At 43.9% G+C, this 18,805-nt stretch overlaps 1 protein-coding gene across 2 annotated transcripts in view; it reads left to right on the top strand.

The window, feature by feature from the left end:
* Positions 1-18,805, top strand: part of SLC24A4 (solute carrier family 24 member 4) — a 158,838-nt gene that overhangs the window by 3,274 nt on the left and 136,759 nt on the right. For both annotated transcript variants that reach the window (XM_084826872.1, XM_084826862.1), the window contains exon 2: positions 7,450-7,560. In XM_084826872.1, coding sequence (XP_084682998.1) covers positions 7,450-7,560 — 111 coding nt within the window. The remainder of the gene's footprint in view (positions 1-7,449; positions 7,561-18,805) is intronic.

Genomic DNA, 18,805 nt, shown 5'->3' with positions numbered 1-18,805 from the left:
TGTTATCTACCATTACTCAATAGTAGGTGTTGGGGAAATACAGCATCAAAAACCCTGATCAAGGAGTATGTGTGATGTGTGTGTTCCCCCAAATCTAGTGGAGGCTGATGGTCCCGATGTCAGTAGGGCTGTGGATCTGGGTTGCAGTCAGATATTGAAGGTGCTGAACCCAATCCCCCAAATAGGTTCAAAACCTTGGATAATTCCTTTAGAGTTCTGACCACTGATATCAGAACCATCAGCCTCCACTGCCCAAATCCCTGTTTTGGGCCCCATTGCTGACAGGGCAGCCATGGTGGGAAAAGCCCTGGTGACATCCAGGGAGGGCCTTTGTGGGCAGAGCTCCCTCTCTGTGAGTGGGCCACCTTCTCTGCACATAGAGAAGGAGGTCCACAATATCCTGTGTCTGCTGGGACACCCTCCCAGGGGCCATAGAATTGCACCCTAATTTTTCAGTATTCATTGGAATTTGATTTCTTTGTTCATTGCATATTTATCTAAAATGGGAGGATCCGATCATAGCAATAAACTTATTGTGGATAACTGCAATAAATCTCTTTTGGAGCAATCTGGAGGCTTTACGGTTTAAATAGTGTAAGTAGTGCATTTAGTTCAAGAACTGTATATGATAAATGTCAAACCTTATTTTGTATGTGTAGCATATCCAGTTTGTTTTCTGCAAGCATAGAAGGTAAGTTCTTGTCAGCCAATGAACATCCCCCTTTGCCCAATGCAAGGATCACTGTAGTGTGTCGAAGCGGAACACCCACACCCTTTGGCACTGATTCATGTGTCGAACAATCTGTGTTTGAACTTCCATTCCCGGTTGGTACTAGAAATCTCCTCTCCCCCTGATTAAAATGTGTAAAACCTTATAGAACTCCCTCAGCCAGCATTCTATCCTCTGTGTGGCTTGGCTTGCTCTGAGCTGGAATGCTGGCCTCTAATATGAGGTACATTTTATGTTTGAATGTTTGACGATTGGATATAAAAACAATTAGATTTTCAGACTTTTCTAGTAATCAGGACGACTTGTGCCTGGTTCAGATAATCATAAGCCATGGCTCAAATAATCACAAATGAGGCATGGCAGACTTCAGCCTCATACACTCCCCCTCCTCTTCTTCTTCACATGCTGTCACTTTTGACTAAACCACAGTTTTCCATTATGTATGGACTCAAGTGCCTGTTGTTTATTCTAATGCTAATTAGTGATCAAACAATGGGTTGATCCTGGTTTGTTTTAACTAACATTGGTTAGAATACTCCTCCGTTACCTGAGTTTGTATGTAATGGGAACCTGGCTTAGTCAAATGTGAAAGCGAAAGCTTTCTCCTCCTCTTGTATACAAAGGAGAAGGGGAGGGGAGGGTGATTGTGTGAGCTCAAGTCTCACAAGGCCGGGCTCATTTACCATCATATATTGGGGTGGGCAGATGTTTTGGCCTACAACGCCCATCAGTTCTAGATAGCATAGCCAATGGTGAGGGATGATGGGAGTTGTAAGCCAAAACATCTGGAGGGCTACATGTTGCCCAGCTCTGATCGAAATCATCTAAGTATCCCTTATACCTCCAAATTCGAGCCAAAAATTCTCATTAGAGAATTTTCAACTTGGCACTAATCCTAAGCACTTTTGGACTTACTTTGTATTACCCATTTCAAGGGAATACAGTTGTCCCACATTCAGTCTTTTTTATTTTTTTAGTGTTTTTCGACTTGTATGTAGGGATGTCGGAGGAATCCGTCCAGGGTAAAGTCCACTGAGCGTTCTGCAGCTTGGCCCCCCCAGATTCTGACTCACCAACCTGTGAGCTGGCCTGACTTGATCTCTGTGAGTTGGGCCAGCTCACAGATTTCCATTTTATTTTTTCCCCTCTAAAATCAGCAAGTTACACAAATGCAGTTACAATTTGTGTAACTTGCGCAAATTTCAGCTGCAGTTAGTGTAATTTTGACAAATTGCAACTGCAATTTGCGCATAACTAAGCACTTTACAGCCTGAATTTACACTAATTACACTAATTATGACTGGAATTTTCATAACTTGCTGATTTTAGAGAGAAAAAAATAAAACTGAAATTTCCTGGATTCCAGGAAAAAGCCTACAGCTTGGCTCGTGAATGTGAGCCGAGCCAGTGCTCCGGGGAAATTCATCAAGCCCCCAAAAGGCTGGATTTCCCCATGATGGACATCCCTACCTGTATGCACCAATTTTCAGCTTTCTAGTTGGTGAGGAAGTACTCTAACAATGTAATAATAATTTGTCAGTCCCATTCCTCTTTATATATGTGTGTATATGCATGGACACCCACCTACACACCCACAGTCCACCTTACCCACCCACATCCAGCAAAGCATTTCAACTTCATGGAAAAATACTATCAGACAACAGCTTCTGAAAAATATTCTGTTGGAATGCAAAATACTCTTGTTGAGTGTGGTGGAAAAGGCCAGTGAGCAGCACCATGTGGACAAGAATCTAGTCTTCCTCTTACAGATAATGCAAAAACCTTGTGAATGTTGCATCCCATGTATATTTTTTACTTTGGAAAAAAATTACTCCTGCAAAAACTCTAGTAACCCAAATTCAGATATCTGAATTCACTAGAACCTATGGAGGTCAAATCAGTCAGTCCTAAAGGAAATCAACCCTGAGTGCTCACTGGAAGGACAGATACTGAAGCTGAAGCTCAAATATTTTGGCCACCTAATGCGAAGAGAAAACTCTCTGGAAAAGACTCTGATGCTGGGAAAGACTGAAGGCAAAAGGAGAAGGGGACGGCAGAGGATGAGATGGCTAGATAGCATCACCGATGCAATTAATATGGACATGAGCATGCTCCGGGAGAGAGCGCAGGACAGGAAGGCCTGGTGTGCTATGGTCCATGGGGTCATGAAGAGTCGGACACGACTGAACAACATGTCATAAAGATATTGCATTACGTTAGCTGAATCCATATTACTATTATTATTACTATTATTATTATTATTATTAGCCTGTTGCCCTTTGGATTATATAAATATAACTTGTTTTTAAAATGTGCAGCATTAGGCCCTGAACCGGTAATCCAGTTCACATCCCTTTTCCTTCAATTGTCTAAGCCAGGTTTGTATGGATGAGCTCAGGATGTGTGTGGCAGGATCTGTGTGCACTTGTTTCTACTTGCACAGCTAGCATTTCTGCGGGCATTTAAATGGCAAATTCCTACTGAGCTGCTTTAGAATAAAGGCTTCTTTGAACTTGTCCCTGTGCAGGGCACTTGAAAGAGATTTTTGAAGTAACCTGTGTTTTAATTGAGAACAATGTCAGTTCTGTGCAGGTTCTTCTGTGAGTACTGTGATGGCCAGGTTGACCATGGCAAAGGCAAATGTCCTAATTTTCAGAAAATGTGTGTGTGTCTTAAGGGAAGCTCATCATCAGCCTTTTCCATTGATTTGCTTGCCCCTGGTAGTATCACTAGCTGGAGAATCTATGTTTGTCTTTTCTTTGAACACAACCAAATTGTTATGTTTTTGAACCCTGAGTGTAGAAGTTACACCTGCATGTATCTCCATAATTAGAGGCAATGTACAGCTAAATCAGGGATGAGCAACTTGTGGCCCTCTAGATGTGGTTGGACTGCAGCTCCCATCAGCCCTAGCCAGTAGTGCTAATGGTGTGGTATGATGGGATTTGTAGTCCATTAACATCTGGAGGGCCATAAGTTGCCCGTCCCTGATATAATGGTTAAATCAGCCTTCTCCAACCTGATACCCTACGGATGCGTTGAACTATGACTCCCCTAATCCCCAGCCAGCATCTGGAGGGTACCAGGTTGGGGAAGGCTGTGCTAGATGGCTTGTGGTGGTGCGCAGCACAGCCACCCCAAGGCATTTGATGCCTGAGTCAAAGGACAAGATGGCGCCCTCCCATTGTGCAGAAGCTGACTGGCCTGGCCATTGAATCTTACTTCAACTGTGGCTGCCTCTACTGCATCTGGGGGCAGCGAAGTAGCTTAGACAGCACAGGGCAGTTGGGTGGTACACATATAGCTCTGTCCTCCAACACCTTGCCATCCCTCCATCCTCCCTGAAACTGCCACCTGAGGCAGCCACCTCAGTCTGCCTAATGGTAGGGTCAGCCCTGTGATGGGAACAAGCAACAGCATTTGGCTAATATATCATGACCTGCCTGTGAGATTCCCCAGGCATTTGACCAGCCATGGTAGGAGACAGAGTAATGAACAAGATGGAATCCAGCAAGGCTGTTCTTACTTGCTCATCGTCACATATGAGAATAACATTGAATCCTAGAATTCTAAAGTTGGGAGGTCTCTTGAAGGTCATGTAGTCCAACCCAGGGCAGTTGGGTGGTACACATATAGCTCTGTCCTCCAACACCTTGCCATCCCTCCATCCTCCCTGAAACTGCCACCTCCCTGAAACTGCCATACTCAGCTCATTGCAAGATCTACAATGCAGAGGGTGCAACAAGAGCATCCCTGACAGGTGGCTATCCAGCCTCTGCTTAAATACCTCGAGCACAGGAGAGCCCACCAGCTCCCACAGCAGTGGGAAAAAGCAGTAAAATATCTCCCTATTATGCAGTAAAACATCTTCCATATTTTAGAAATGTCTCAGAGCAGGAAAAAAAAATCTGCCTCATGTGTGAGAGCTCTGTGTTACTGCACTCAGTGCTGTCCCCATGTATACACAAGCTAGAGTGACTCCCACACCCAGAAAAACCTGCAGCAATGTATTATGCAAATCACTTGTCCTTTGGGACGTGCAGACTGTTTTTGCTTGAATTAAGGGTGAGACATGGGCTTACAAACTCTGATCTTAGCCAGAAAAAGTGATGAGATATTGCCCCAGTGGTCCAGTGCTCAGAGACTAATCTCCCCCCCCCCCGACCTCAGCTCACCCCACAGTAGAAATCAGTGTTTCGGGAATCTCAGCTTGGTAGATGAAGTCGTTGTTCACAGTGACTTGGGTTTTTTTGCGAGGGAAGAGGGGAGAATATGCTACCCCAGTGCAATGTTAGAGGGGCAGAAGCAGCCATACTTTAATTACTTTATTTAAGCTGCATTGGGGATGCTTGTAGATCAGAAGACAGGATAGAAATTGAATGAACGAATAACAAGTTTTGCAGTTGCGAAAATGGGTATATAATTTGCAATAATTATATTGTAAACTAGAAGCCTACAGCCAAAGATCTGGCTGGTGATTTCGAATCAATGGGTGACCTTTAGCCTCAGCTCCTGGTTGTGCATATCAGCCCACTTTCTCTATCCTAGTTTTCCTTCCCCTCTCAGATTCCTCTTTCTTGTCTTCAACTATTTCCCATCATCTCTGGATCACTTGCTCTTCCAACTCTCCTGTCCTAGGACCCCTAGCCTTGTTGTTGTTCAGTTGTTAAGTCATGTCCGACTCTTCGTGACCCCATGGACCATAGCACGCCAGGCCTTCCTGTCCTCCACTCTCCTCAAAAAGTCCTAGCTCTTGCTTTCCTAGTCTCCTGATATTTTAAGATCAGCAACAGAGGCCCTTTTCACTTGCTCACCTTTGAGGGCAGTTAGGTGGGCAAGTACACGAGAGAGGGCCTTTTTTGCAGTGGCCCCAACACCTCTGGAATGGGTTGCCATTGGGGGTCCATCAGACTCCATCACTGCAGGAAGATCCTGAAAACCTACTTGTTTACTCTGGCTTACTCTGACTATGTTTTACTGGACTCTTTGTTCTGCTTTGTAGCTGCAGTGATGCGGTAGGTATTAAGTAATGTTTTATTGCTGATTTTTCTTGTTTTATGAATGTTTGCTGCCTTGCTATTGTATCAGTTTTTTTATTTTATTAATTTTAATGTTGTAAGCTGCCTTGGGAGGGCTTTTGCAGCCTAGAAATATTTTAAATTAAATATTCTACTCCTCTTTTCCCAAGGCTTTCTGCCTGCCAAGGATCATAGCAGTTCAACCAGTGGCAGCCGTAGATACCTTCTGCTGGCTCATCCTTTCTGTGACATTAGGGCAGCCCAGCCAATCACTGATAGAGGCTTCAGTGTTGCCACTGCTGTCATTGTCACCACCCCAAATCCTTTTGTGCATTACGATAGTGCATTATGATGTAGGTTACATGAGAGTGGCAGAGCTGTTTGGAACAGCAGCAAAACCAAGCAAGCAGGCAAGCCCATTGTGCCATACTGTTTTAGAGTCTTCAGGTTTATTAGTGCTTGGGCTTTCGTAGATACTTCTCTTTAGGTGCATAGTGGAATGAGGAAGTGGTAAGCATATATAACTAGTTCTAGGTTATTATGGCTGTTTTATCAGTTCCTGCTTAATGTTTTTTTATTATATTGTATTCTTTTAAATATTTGTATTGTATTTTATATTTTTAACTGTTTTAAAATGCCATTTTAGTTTTTTACCTGGTTGTAATCCACCAGAGAACATTAGTTATTGGGCAGATTAGAAATGTACTATATAAATAAATACATAGTTGAGGGTTGAATTACAAAGCAGAATTTAAAAAAGGAAGAAGCTGGTAGCTGAAGAAGCTGGTAGCTGAAGATTTAATTGGTAGCTAAAGTTTTAAAAAAGAAATTAAAAAGCACCCTGATATCATGTACTGTATTTACTTTTAACCAGCACTGCAAATACTCTTTGAACATTTCAAAGTATTCTTTGAACATTTCTGTAGTGTCTTACACTACCTTCCAATAAGATCTACAGAAGTTACTAGTACACAAACATTTTTGTCATCCTGCTTCCCCACATGTACCTGCATTAGTTATTTGTGGCTGAAAAGAAAAGAGCCAACCACAAACTATAAAGCAGGTGTAGGGAACATATGGCTCTCCAGATGATGTTGGACTGCAACTCCATAATTTCTCACCATTGGCTATGCTTGCTAGTGCTGATGGGAGTTGCAGTCCAGGAACATCGGGAGGATCAGACATTCCCCACCCCTGCTATAAAGCTTCCCTACCTGGTTGCAGTTTTTACTCATCATAGGTAGGTTTAACAAGACTGTGCTGAAGTCTCATGCTATCATGAAGTTTTTTTTCACCTGCATTGATTTATTGTTATTATTCACATGTATATCCTACCGTTCCTCCACTGAGTTCAGGATGTAGGTTACTCCGCACAACAACCCTGTGAGGTAGGTTAGGCTGAGAGCCAGTGACTGGCACAAAGGCACACAGCAAGCTGCATCTGGGGATTTTCATTCTCATTTCTCCAGCCAGTACTCTAACTACTATACCATACTGTTTCTCTCCTTTGGCTCTCTCTCCTTCACTCAGCTCATTCTCCAGCATGCATATCAACCCATATATAGTATAATGTGTGCTAACAAAAGATGCCAAGCTTTGCTTTAGTCTCAGAGAATGTTTGGTTAGTGAAAAAAATAATATATATGGATATGTAGGAGCAGCCACTCTCCCAGTACAAATACTGTGTCTATCTTTATGCAGGACAAGAGTCAGGTATTGCCGACAAAAATGGTCTGTCAGAATTATGGAGGAATAGAAGACTGATGGCATCAAATAATGCGTCACATGAAGAAAAGAACTGCACGGAGCCAGGTAAGAAATGGGGAGCTTTAAGATATTTTTTTCAGTTCCAATTTCTTGCGCTCCTGTGGCAAGAGCTGCAGCGATGTGTCAGACTTGAAGACTCTACCATGCAGCAAGAGGGTTTAATGAGCACAAAACGTGGTGAGAGATGACTGACACAGGGACTTAAGGCCTTGCCCAGGCAAGCAGGGAGGTAATTTTTCAGTCACACAAAATGTTGCGGGATGTTTGTGCCCGTGCGTTGAGAAAATATTTATTTGATTTTGAGTATGCGACATTGAAATGGTACCTGTTTTTGTAAGATTTAGCAATGCATTGATCTGCATTAAAATGATTGCATTTAGTGTACTCAGTTTTACTGGTATGCTCAAGCTTTTGACAGAGGAGGAGAGAAATGAAAACATCACTGTCCCTATCAGGGTTGGCATTCTGGAGGCAAGGAGGCACTGACCAGGTAGCGCAGCGTTGGATTACAACCCCATCATCCCAAGCAGCTGGCAGGGGATGATGGGAGCTGTAATCCTACACGTCTAGTAGGCAGAAGGCTGGAGAAGGCTGGCTGGGGATGATGGGAGCATCCCATGCTGGGGGTGATGGGACTGTAGTCCAGCTGGAGGGCGCCAGGCTGGGGAAGCTAGATAGTGGAGCTAGGAAAGTGAAAGTTCAGAAGGTAGGCAGTCAAGTCAGTCTGGAATCAGAAGGCTTTGTAGAAACAGGTGGCCCTTGTGCCACTTCAGTTTTAGCTGCAGTACCACCCAGTGGCCACATACAGTGGTGGCACTAAAGCATAGCAGGGAGTATGTCAGCAGCTCCCCACTTTGGCCAGCTACCATGGTAGTATCAAAGGTAAGACTCGTGGTTCCTGCTACCACAGTCCCTGCTTCAAGACCCCTTGTGCTTTACAGTCACATCAACTCACTCCATTAAATGGCTTTTTGGGAATGTCCAACATCTCTACGGCTATGTTTTATTATGCTAATCCAAATTATGCATGTTAAAATGTTGATGCTGTTGTTGTTGTTGTTGTTGTTGTTGCAAACTCAATTATGTCACACACCATAATTTTTAGTGCAGGAGAGACAATGCCCCCAGGAAGGGTACATGTATGTTGTGCTTCTTTATGATAAAAAAATGTGCATATTTTAAGACCACATCTGTTCACAGGGCTGGAAATGCATGCGCGTTAAATCATTAAAATAGGAATGAAGCTATAATTTGAGTATATAATTGCCGTTTCCCATATTACATGCTGCATTTATCATATTCACATTTAAAAAATCCTTATCGGATAAAAGATTTTCTTATCACTTGCAAAAGCACCCTGAGATTATGGCTAAAACTAAACTAAATGAGTATGTTGATCCTTGCTGTGGGGCCACAGATGTCTCTGATCCTTAAATCTCAGTTTCTGCTTTGCCAGCCTGCACACAATATATTGCAAATGTAGCAATGCACACATTATCCTGAACTGCAGGAAGGAATTATAAAAGGGTAGGAAGGACCCATTCTCTGCTCAAAAAGCCAACGGATCATTTATTTAGCTGCGGCCCTACTCTGTAATGTATTGGTTATTATTATTATTTATTACATTTCTATCCCCCCCCCCCCCCATAGCCGAAGCTCTCTGGGCAGTTAATCCACTCTTGTTACAGGAAGAGGATATTGGTTTGATTCTGCTGGATGTTAAAACACATCTCTTCACCGGCTGTCCTTTTATCTTGGATTCAAATGAAACATGGACTGAAGGTTTTCTCCAAGACTGCATCATGGCTTGGGTCACCCACTGAGTGAGAATGGAATTCACTCCCAGAAGCTGACAGCATCAGTTCCATTAATGCTACCAAGCACAGATTACAACTTTGGGGTTTTTCCAAGCTTCTGTATTTAGGTGCCTTCTCAAATAGTATTCACTGTTTATTTTTGACTGTGAGTGCTTTTTTAAAGGAGAAGCTCAGTGGACAGAAATCTTTCGTTACCCCTGATTTCCCATTGTTGCAGAGTCTCTGTAGAGCTGTTAGATATAAAGGAAAAGCAGCAGCTGCATCACGTGTCACATTTGTCTGTACACATAACAGTGTAACATAAGAAGAGCCCAGTTAGACCAGATCAAAAGCCAATTTAGCTCAGGATCCTATATCTACCAGTGGCCAACCAGTTGCTTCTGGGAAGTCTACAAGCAGGAGATAAAGGAAAAAGCCATAGGGATGAGGAAGAAATTCATTCACTTTTCATTTTAATGCAGACTTGCCTAATTTCACATTTTCAAACCACTATGTGAACCAACACTTAGGGCGCGATCCTGTCAGGATAGGCGGTCGCCTCCAAACATGGAAGCATAGGAAGCGCCAGAAAGGCACTTCCGCCCGCCCTGCCCTGCCCTCAGAAATGCCCCGTTTTTGCTGCTCCGCACTGCTCTTACAAGCGTAGAACATGGGGCCGAACTGTGCTGCCTACAAGGCAGCGTGGGAGGGGGTGGAGGTCAGTTCTCAGGGAACCAGCCTGTCCTATGGCAGCCTTAGCTGCTGACTAGTGGCCACAGGATTGCGCCCTTAGTTATCATTTGAAATCTGGATTTCTCTGAATTTTGTGATGGAGTTCTCCAATCCCAAAATCTGTACAAAAACATATATATTAGGGGAAATAACTTTCAACACCCCATTATATTAGGGAAACTCCTTGCAAAAAATGTGAATATTAAGCAAAAATACGTTAGAAATGCATGTATTAGGAGAAATATGCAGAAGGATGTTTATGAATTTTCATGCAAATGTAAAAAAATGAAAATTCACAGCATTTGGGACAAACCGAATTTAAGACTGGAGAAATTCACAAAGGTCAAGACAAACCAAAATTAAGATTTGAAAAACAAGAACCTGAGAGAAATCAAAATCGACAGATTTGTCTATCCCTAACCATGGTTTGGTCTTCATGGTTTGTCCTCAGCATTTGGTACTTATAGGCACACTGCCACTGAACATGTAGGTTTCATTAAGCTCATGGTTAATAGCTCCAGATGAATTTGTCTAATCCTGCTTTGGGGCCATCTAAAGCACTGACCATAACCACATCTTGTGGCAGTGAGTTCCATAACTTAGGGAGCAATCCTATGGCCACTAGACACTGTCTAGAGGGCCATAGGATATGCTCTTTTCCAGGAACTGACCTTGAAGGCAGCGTGGAGAAGCCCCGTCCTCCATGCTCAGAAGATGAGCATGGAGTGACTGAAAAGGTGCATGGGAGGGGGGTGTTCCAGGGCACAGAGAGCAGAGCTGTGCGTATGACACATCCAATGTGTCGTATGGCAGCTTCCTCTCCTGGTTGGCCCCCCCGCTGCTAGACAGCTGAAAATGGCTGTCTAGCGAAAAATAGCAAGGCAGGAGAGGCGTGGAGGGAACAATCCCCCCATGCCTCTCCTGTCCTGCTTAGGATAGGCGGTTGCCTCCTTGTTTGGAGGTGGCCGCCTATCTAGTTAGGATTGTGTCCTAAATTATGCTTCTTGTGAAGAAGCACTTTCTTTTGTCTGTCCTAAGTCTATTGCCAATTCATTTTATTTGGTGACCCTGATTTCTAGTATTCTGAGAGAAAAAGAGTAATTTCTCTCTATCCCCTTTCTCTACATCGTTCAACAATATGAATGGCATGCTACCATTCATATCATTTCTGATGTTAAAACACTAGTGCTGATTCATTTAGTGGATAGCACACATATTTTTGCTTGAACGGTATTTCTGCACATGCAAGTTGCACTTGTTGCATGCATGGAAAAAAAGAAGCCAATCCGGAGGGCAAATTGTTATCCACCTCTGGATTCAAATGTGCAACCCCATCAATTTATGGCACGTGTTATTACTTGTATGCAACATACTTTTGTACAAAGGTTCATGCTTATTAACACAGACTAAAGTGTATATCTTTCAGTGAATGGCTGAAATTTAGTGAACGTCAGTATTCTCACATGAATGTTGACAATCTCAGATAAATTTTGTGAACGTCCAGAAGTTCAGAAATATTGACTCACATTCTTCCCTAACTTCAGATCATTTATTTATAAGGCAGTTTTCCCCAACCTGGTGCCTTCCAGGGGGTTGGACTACAACTCCCAACATTCCCAGCTAGCATAGCTGACTGGGGGATGAGGGAGCTGCAGTCCAACATATCTGGAGGGCACCAGGTTGGGGACGGTGAACCTAGAGTTTTATAGGATGTGAAGTGTAACCAGTCTATAGAAAGAAGAAAAAAGCTAGATATAAAGGCAGGCAGATCAAGGCAGAACATCTGAATGTTGGATAGGATCGGGGCTGGGACACGCTGACCAAAGAAGTTTGATTAGGAGCTGTAATTAGAAAGTCTGGAGAAGAACATGAACATTGGGTTCCAAGGGGAACTGTAACAGAGCCTAAGATGAGAGAAATCAGATAGGCAGTCTCATGATAAACAAGGAAAATCAGGAAACTGCATAGTAATTGAAAATTAGATACATACATATTACCTTGTCACTGTTTAGGTAGCTCCCTCAGCAGGGAGCAGATCAGCAAACCGACTGTGATTAGAAGCATGCCGTTACTGATCTAGACTCTGCAAAATAGTTTCAGACCTCAGTCATGCTCATCTAATAATTATTTCACATTTATATTCTTGTAATTTCTAAAGAAAAGAAGCCAGCCGGCAAAAGCATAGAAGAAATGAGAGGGGTGTCCCTCCCCAGGATGTTATTGCCTGAAATATTTGTAAATACCTGATGTTACAAGTAATGTTAGAGAAGGATCCAGAAGGAAAAATGATATCCCCCCCCCCACAGTGTTACCTAAAAGACAACAGGGCTGCTCCTGTACCTTTAATAGCTGCAGAAAAGAAGGAATTTCAGCAAGTGTAGCTTATATTGCAAGCTTCATTTGCTGAAATTCTCTCTTCTACACAACTGTTAAAGGTGCAGGAGCTCCACTCTCTTTTGCATCTGGTCATCTTATGCACAAGCCCCATTGAAATGAATGGTGATATGCACAAAAATATACTCGTGAGGATGTCCTGGTGATAACTATGATCAGGCAAAAGTAGTTGATTTCACCATTTGCATACTATCAATAACTGAACCATTGGTGGTTTTATACTCGACTTCGATACTAAGCATGCCTCCAAAATGTGAAATGGTTGTTTCAGTTGCCTTGGCCTCTAGGTGCCTATCCATAACTTCTCAGTCAAGGTGCATGTGCAGCTTAAGAAGGTAGCAGAAGGAGACTCTGGAGTAATTTAGCTTGCACCCACTGCTGGCGCTGAAACAACTAAGCTGTAGCCGGTTATTACCTCTTCTCTCTCAATCTCTCTCTCTCTCTCCAGCATGTAATCTCTTCTTACAGGGTTGTGTGAAATCATGAGTTCATTCTAATGTGCAGGAAAGAGCCCATGAGTAATGGTTTCAGTTATCTCTGGGAGATAAACAAATAAGATAACAGCCATGCATGAAAGACAGGGATTCCGAGCCTCAGGCCTAATTCTCAATGAGGTGATGAATCTAGATCTCAGCTGTACCACTTCCTACTGCAGATGGAGGCTACATGACTGAATACTCTCCATACAAAATACCTCAACAACCATGTACTTGGAAAGCTAGCATGACTTTCCCATCTGCTTTACCCCTAGTTTCCTATATATGTGGATATGTATCATAGAATCATAGAATAGTAGGGTTGGAAGGGTCCTATAAGACCATCAAGTCCAACCCCCTGCTCAGTGCAGGAATCTAAGTCAAAACATCCCTGACAGATGGCTGTCCAGCTTCATCTTGAACGCCTCCAGTGTGGCAGAGCCCACCACCTCCCTAGGTCATTGGTTCCATTGTCGTACTGCTCTAACAGTCAGGAAGTTTTTCCTGATGTTCAGCCGGAATCTGGCTTCCTGTAACTTGAGCCCATTATTCCGTGTCCTACACTCTGGGATGATTGAGAAGAGATCCTGGCCTTCTTCTCTGTGACAACCTTTCAAGTACTTGAAGAGTGTTATCAAATCTGCCCTCAGTCTTCTCTTCTCAAGGCTAAACATGCCCAGTTCTTTTGGCCTCTCCTCATAGGGCTTTTTTTTCTAGTATACACTTCTTTGTATGGAAGAACATTTAATCATGTGAGTTTCCACCGACAGTGAGAACATTAACAGTAGAATCCTAAGCATGTTTACTGTTTTTGATGGGACTTACTCCTAGATAGAATTGCTGGCTGAGGATTGTGGGAGTTGTACTCCAACTCCTCTAGAGGGCACCAGATTGGGGAAGGATGTACTAGAGAGAAATCCCTATTGAGCACTGTGGGACTTACTTCTGAGTAAAAATACATAGAATCGGGCTGCATGTCATGTCTGCTGTAATGCAGGATATCTGCTGCATCGCTGAAGACGGTCATCTCATTTTGATTGATTGGGTTATTTACTATTTTTATCTCTTGCCTTTCCATAAAACGATCAAGGTGACTGTCGGGAGCTGGCAGGACTAGAACTAAGAATCCACTGCTCAGGTGGGGAGCATGAGGGCAAGGCTCCTTTAAGAGGCGGGCTGAAAAGGAACTACCACAAACAGATCAAGAGGGTCAGGGTGTGGCCACCTGCAGAGAGGGAATGGGAGGGGACAAGCTGGAATGTTAACTAAGACAAAGGACTCTTGTACTACAGCACAAGAAAGTGTTTGTCGTCAGCAGACAACAGTTTCCAGCATTGCTTCATTGTACAAGGAACATCACAAAAAGCTACCAGGGCTATAGGTGGGAGTATTTCCCAAGGCAGTAATACAGTTGTGTACAACTTCAGGCTTGGGGCCAAATCCAGCCCTCTGGAGTTCCTCAGATGGCCATGCCCCCTTTCCCCAACCACCAGTTGTTTGGTGGTTCCCCCACTTCCGTATAGTTTCCTCCCATTCTAAAAGACTGAAATTATCATTATTATTATTTATTACATTTATATTCCACCTTTTTTCCTCTTTAAGGAACCCAAGGCGGCGTACAAAATCCTCCTCCTCTCCATTTTAGTCTCACAACAACAACCCTGTGAGGTAGGCTGGGCCGAGAGTCTGTGACTGGCCCAAAGTCACCCAGTGAGCTTCTGTGGCTGAGTGGGGACTAGAGCCTGGCTCCAAGTCCAACACTCTAGCCACCACACCACACTGGCTCTGCCTCTCCTAAGGCTTAGTTACTGGCAGTAAGAACTTTCAGCTAAAATATGTGGGTAGTTTTTTATTTTTGGTTCCACCGATTTGCTGTTGGCTCCACCCCTTTTTCATTCAGCTACACCCATCACTGGAATGCAGCCCCCAAGAGCTTCTCCAAAATGGAATTCCATCCTCAGTTGAAAGAGGTTCAACGCCCCTGTGGTAAAATGTTCCCACCTACTCCAGTGGCTGACCACCCATAAGCTTTTCTCACCAAGAAAGGCTATAAAAGATTGCTCTTTAGGCTGGGGCTTTGCCTGGGCAGTGATAGTTTTCATTGACTCTCTGGGGTCCCAGCTCCCTTGTTCTGTCTCCTGGTTCCCACTTAACAACATGAGAAGTGCTATACTGGGTCAGATCAAGGGTCCATCTAGTCCAGCATTCTGTTCACATAATAGCCAACCAGCTCCCCATGTGAAACCCACAAGCAAGACACAAGCACAACAGCACCTTCCTGCCCATGTTCCCCAGCAACTGGTGTACATAGGCCTACTGCCTCTGATACTGGAAGTAGCACATTGCCATCAGGACTAGTAGCCATTGATAGCCTTCTCCTCCAGGAATTTGTCTAACCTCCTTTTAAAGCCATCCAAATTGGTGGCCCTCACTGCATCTTGTGGAAGTGAATTCCATAGTTTGACTATGTGCTGTGTGAAGAAGTACTTCATTTGATCTGTCCTGAATCTCCCACCAGTCAGCTTCATGGGATGACCCCGGGTTCTAGTATTTTGAGAGAGGTAGAAAAATGTATCCCTTTCCACATTCTCCACACCACGCGTAATTTTGTACACCTGTATTATATCTCCCTTTACTCACCAACTTGATGGCGCAGTTCTGACAGTGACTCACAAAGAACAGTAAGATAAAACAATACAGATAAGAATATAAAAAAGAGCCCCGCTGGATCAGACTGAAGTCCTTTCTAGGCCAGCATTCTGTCCCCAGATGCCCCTGGGAAGCCCACAAGTGCAACATGGGCACAATGACACCCTCCTGCTTGTGTTCCCCAGCAACTGCCATACGGAGCTATACGGAGGTAATATATGTGTCCATCATGACTAGTAGTCATTGATAGCCGTGTCCTCTATAAATCCAATAATCATGAAATCAAAGAAGTTGAAATGGCAGTAACTAAAATCAGCTGTAATAATTAATAGCAGATTTTTGTCTTTATGTTGAGCCACAAACCAGCACTGTTAAGATAGCTCCTGTGGTTCACCCTTCACCCCAAATATATTGTTGTTACAATTGATAAGAAATGTTCATATTTTATCATAAAACCGATGAATCTAGATGGCAGTACGTGAATAGGCTGTTCTTTCCTGTACCTAAATTATATTAACCATGTGCACTTCTTGACTTGACTTTACACCCTCCAGGGAAGGTGATTCTAAAAGCTCTCCTAGGTAACTTGTTCCTTTGTCAAACTGCTTGAGGGTATCTTGTGGGAAGAACTCTCAAAAGTATTAGAAAGCACAAAAGTATGAAGTAACATTTCACATTGTGTTCTCTTCAGCCTATTATTAATGCTTCTGGAATTGCTGTATTGGAACAGAAAACATCTTAAAATTCTTGCAATACATTAACAAAACATTTTAAAAGTAGCCCAGGGCTGTGAGGAGGCATGGAGAAAAACAAAGAGCAGGAATCCATCCATTTGTTAATATTGGTAAAATTGACAGGAGGTGGGGCAGTAGAGAGCAAAGTTAGCATTCTGACATTCACTGACATTTGAAAAACCTCAGTTTTGTTCCTTTTAAAAATCATTTACTCCCATTGACTTTAGAGTGTAGGTTCTTTGTGGGAAGAGACCTATCTAGTTTTTGCTTACAAAACCTCTGTAAAATGCCATCCACGTACACTGATGGCAGTGAATAAAAACACCACTTGCCATTTGTATATAAAGGCAGGCAGTGGGGAATCTGCAAGTGGGGTAAGAACTTAAGAAGAGCTGTGCTGCATTAGACCAAGGGCCTAATATAGTCCAGCATTATGGTCCCCATAGTGGCAAATGAATGCCAAGTGGATGCTTCCTGATTCCCATAATGTCCAACAGCTGTCTCCCGCTATTATTCCCTAGCAACTGGTATTCAGAGCCATGCTGCCTCTGATCCTGGAGACAGCATAGAGCCATCATGACTAGTAGCCATTGATGGCTTTATCCTCCATGAATTCATCTAATGCCCCTTTGAAGCTGGTGGCCATCACCACCTTTCATGATAGCAAATCCCGTCATTTAATTAGGGATGGAGAATGGGGGCAGTTAGGACTCATGCTAGCCTCCATAGACGTTTTTAAATGCTGTTTCTACAATAATTTAGCCCATAAGAGTAAGCCTTAAAGATGCCACTAAAAGCCTCTGGCTTTTGGCCATGTGCACCCACCATGATTTCCTAGCTTTGTCTTTCAGTATGCTTTTGGAAATGTTGGGAAAATAACCTTTCTGAATGTATGCTGAAGGCCAAATCCTGCACATGACACTGCTTGCTTGCCTTGGGCCGAGGTGGCTGGAAGCTTACTCTGTAGGCTGTTTTTCTGGTACCCGCCATTTACCAATGTGGTCTTGAGAATAAGCTCTAAGGAGTTCTTGTATGACGGAGCTTGCCTTGTGCAAATTTCACAGGTTAGGTTATTTCTAAATTCCTCAGATGACAGGCAGTCATCATGATGGTGTGCTTTGGCTTATTTATCCAGCTGTCAAAAGGTCACAGGAACAGATGCTGCTGGGGTGTGGATCAAGATGTCATCTGGCAGGTCTATTTCTGGGTCGGGTTTTTGTTTCTGGTACTTATTTGTTGCTTAAACTGAATGACTTCATCGCCATCTAAAATTGGAGCTAGCAGTGCAGTGACCGTGCTGCTATACTGGCTTGGATGGGTCTTAGCTGGAGCCGGAGTTGTCTTGGCACTAATCAGCAGGTATCGGATAACAACAGATAACTTTTCCAGAGAGAGAGAGAGAGCGCGTCAGATAGCAGGGAGACATTCTGCAGGACCTTGGACAGCTCCCTGGCAAGACAGATGTTGCTTCAACAGAGGCTGGAGCTCAAGCCCATTCTTTAGCTGAGAGTGATTAGGAACTTAAATGCTCACAAGAAACTAGGGGTGTCAGAGAATTTCTCCACGAATCTCGGAGAGGCTGAATGCCAGCGCATTCGGCCCCCCGAAATTGGTGGAGAAACAGTCTGCCCCCCCGCCCCCCCCAGGACGGGACTTACCTTGTGCGAATGTCCCTGGCGGCGGTGGTGGCAGCTCGGTGGTGGTTCGGCGGCGGCGGCAGCTGGTCTTCCGACTGGCTGCCGCCGCCATTTCCAAGTTAAAAAAACCCAAAAACCGTGATAGGCTACGTAAAGATTTACGTAGCCTATCACGGCTAGATTTTTAAAAAACACCATGATAGGCTACATAAATGTTTACGTAGCCTATCACGGCTGAGTGAAAAACAAAACCAAAAACCGCGCGTACGCAAATGGCGGGGCCCATGGGCGCCGCCATTTGCGTTCCTTATTTTGGCATGTGTAGTCTACATAAACATTTACGTAGACTATGGCGAAAATAAGGGGAACGCAAATAGCATTCCCCTGATTTTCACCATAGTCTACGTAAATGTTTACGTAGACTACACGTGCCAAAATAAGGAACGCAAATGGTGGCGCCCATGGGCCCCGCCATTTGCGTACATGCGGTTTGTTTTTTTTTTCACTCAGCCATGATAGGCTATGTAAACATTTACGTAGCCTATCACAGCTGACTGCAGGGACGCAAACGGCAGTGGCTACGGCTGCTGCCATTTGCGTCCCAGCAGGACAGGAGGATTCGTGGCCGGAGGCATGGGGCGCCTCCCTCTGGCCAGAATTTCGGGGGAAGGGACGGAGCGCCTCCCCCCCACCGTGAATCAACTTTCGGGTTCAGGTAAGGGACTTTCGTACATCCCTACAAGAAACTGCCTTATGCTGAGTCAGACTTACAGCCCAGTATTCTGTACTCTGACTGGCAGCTGCTGTCCTGGATTTCAGGTAAAGGTCTTCCATGCGAGCAGATCCTTTTAGCTAGAGGAGCCAGATGAACT

Source organism: Heloderma suspectum, chromosome 1 (genome assembly GCF_057233095.1).
Source record: "Heloderma suspectum isolate Gila_16-S chromosome 1, 16-S_ref, whole genome shotgun sequence".
Classification (NCBI taxonomy): domain Eukaryota; kingdom Metazoa; phylum Chordata; class Lepidosauria; order Squamata; family Helodermatidae; genus Heloderma; species Heloderma suspectum.
This window is presented reverse-complemented; position numbering and strand designations above follow the sequence as displayed.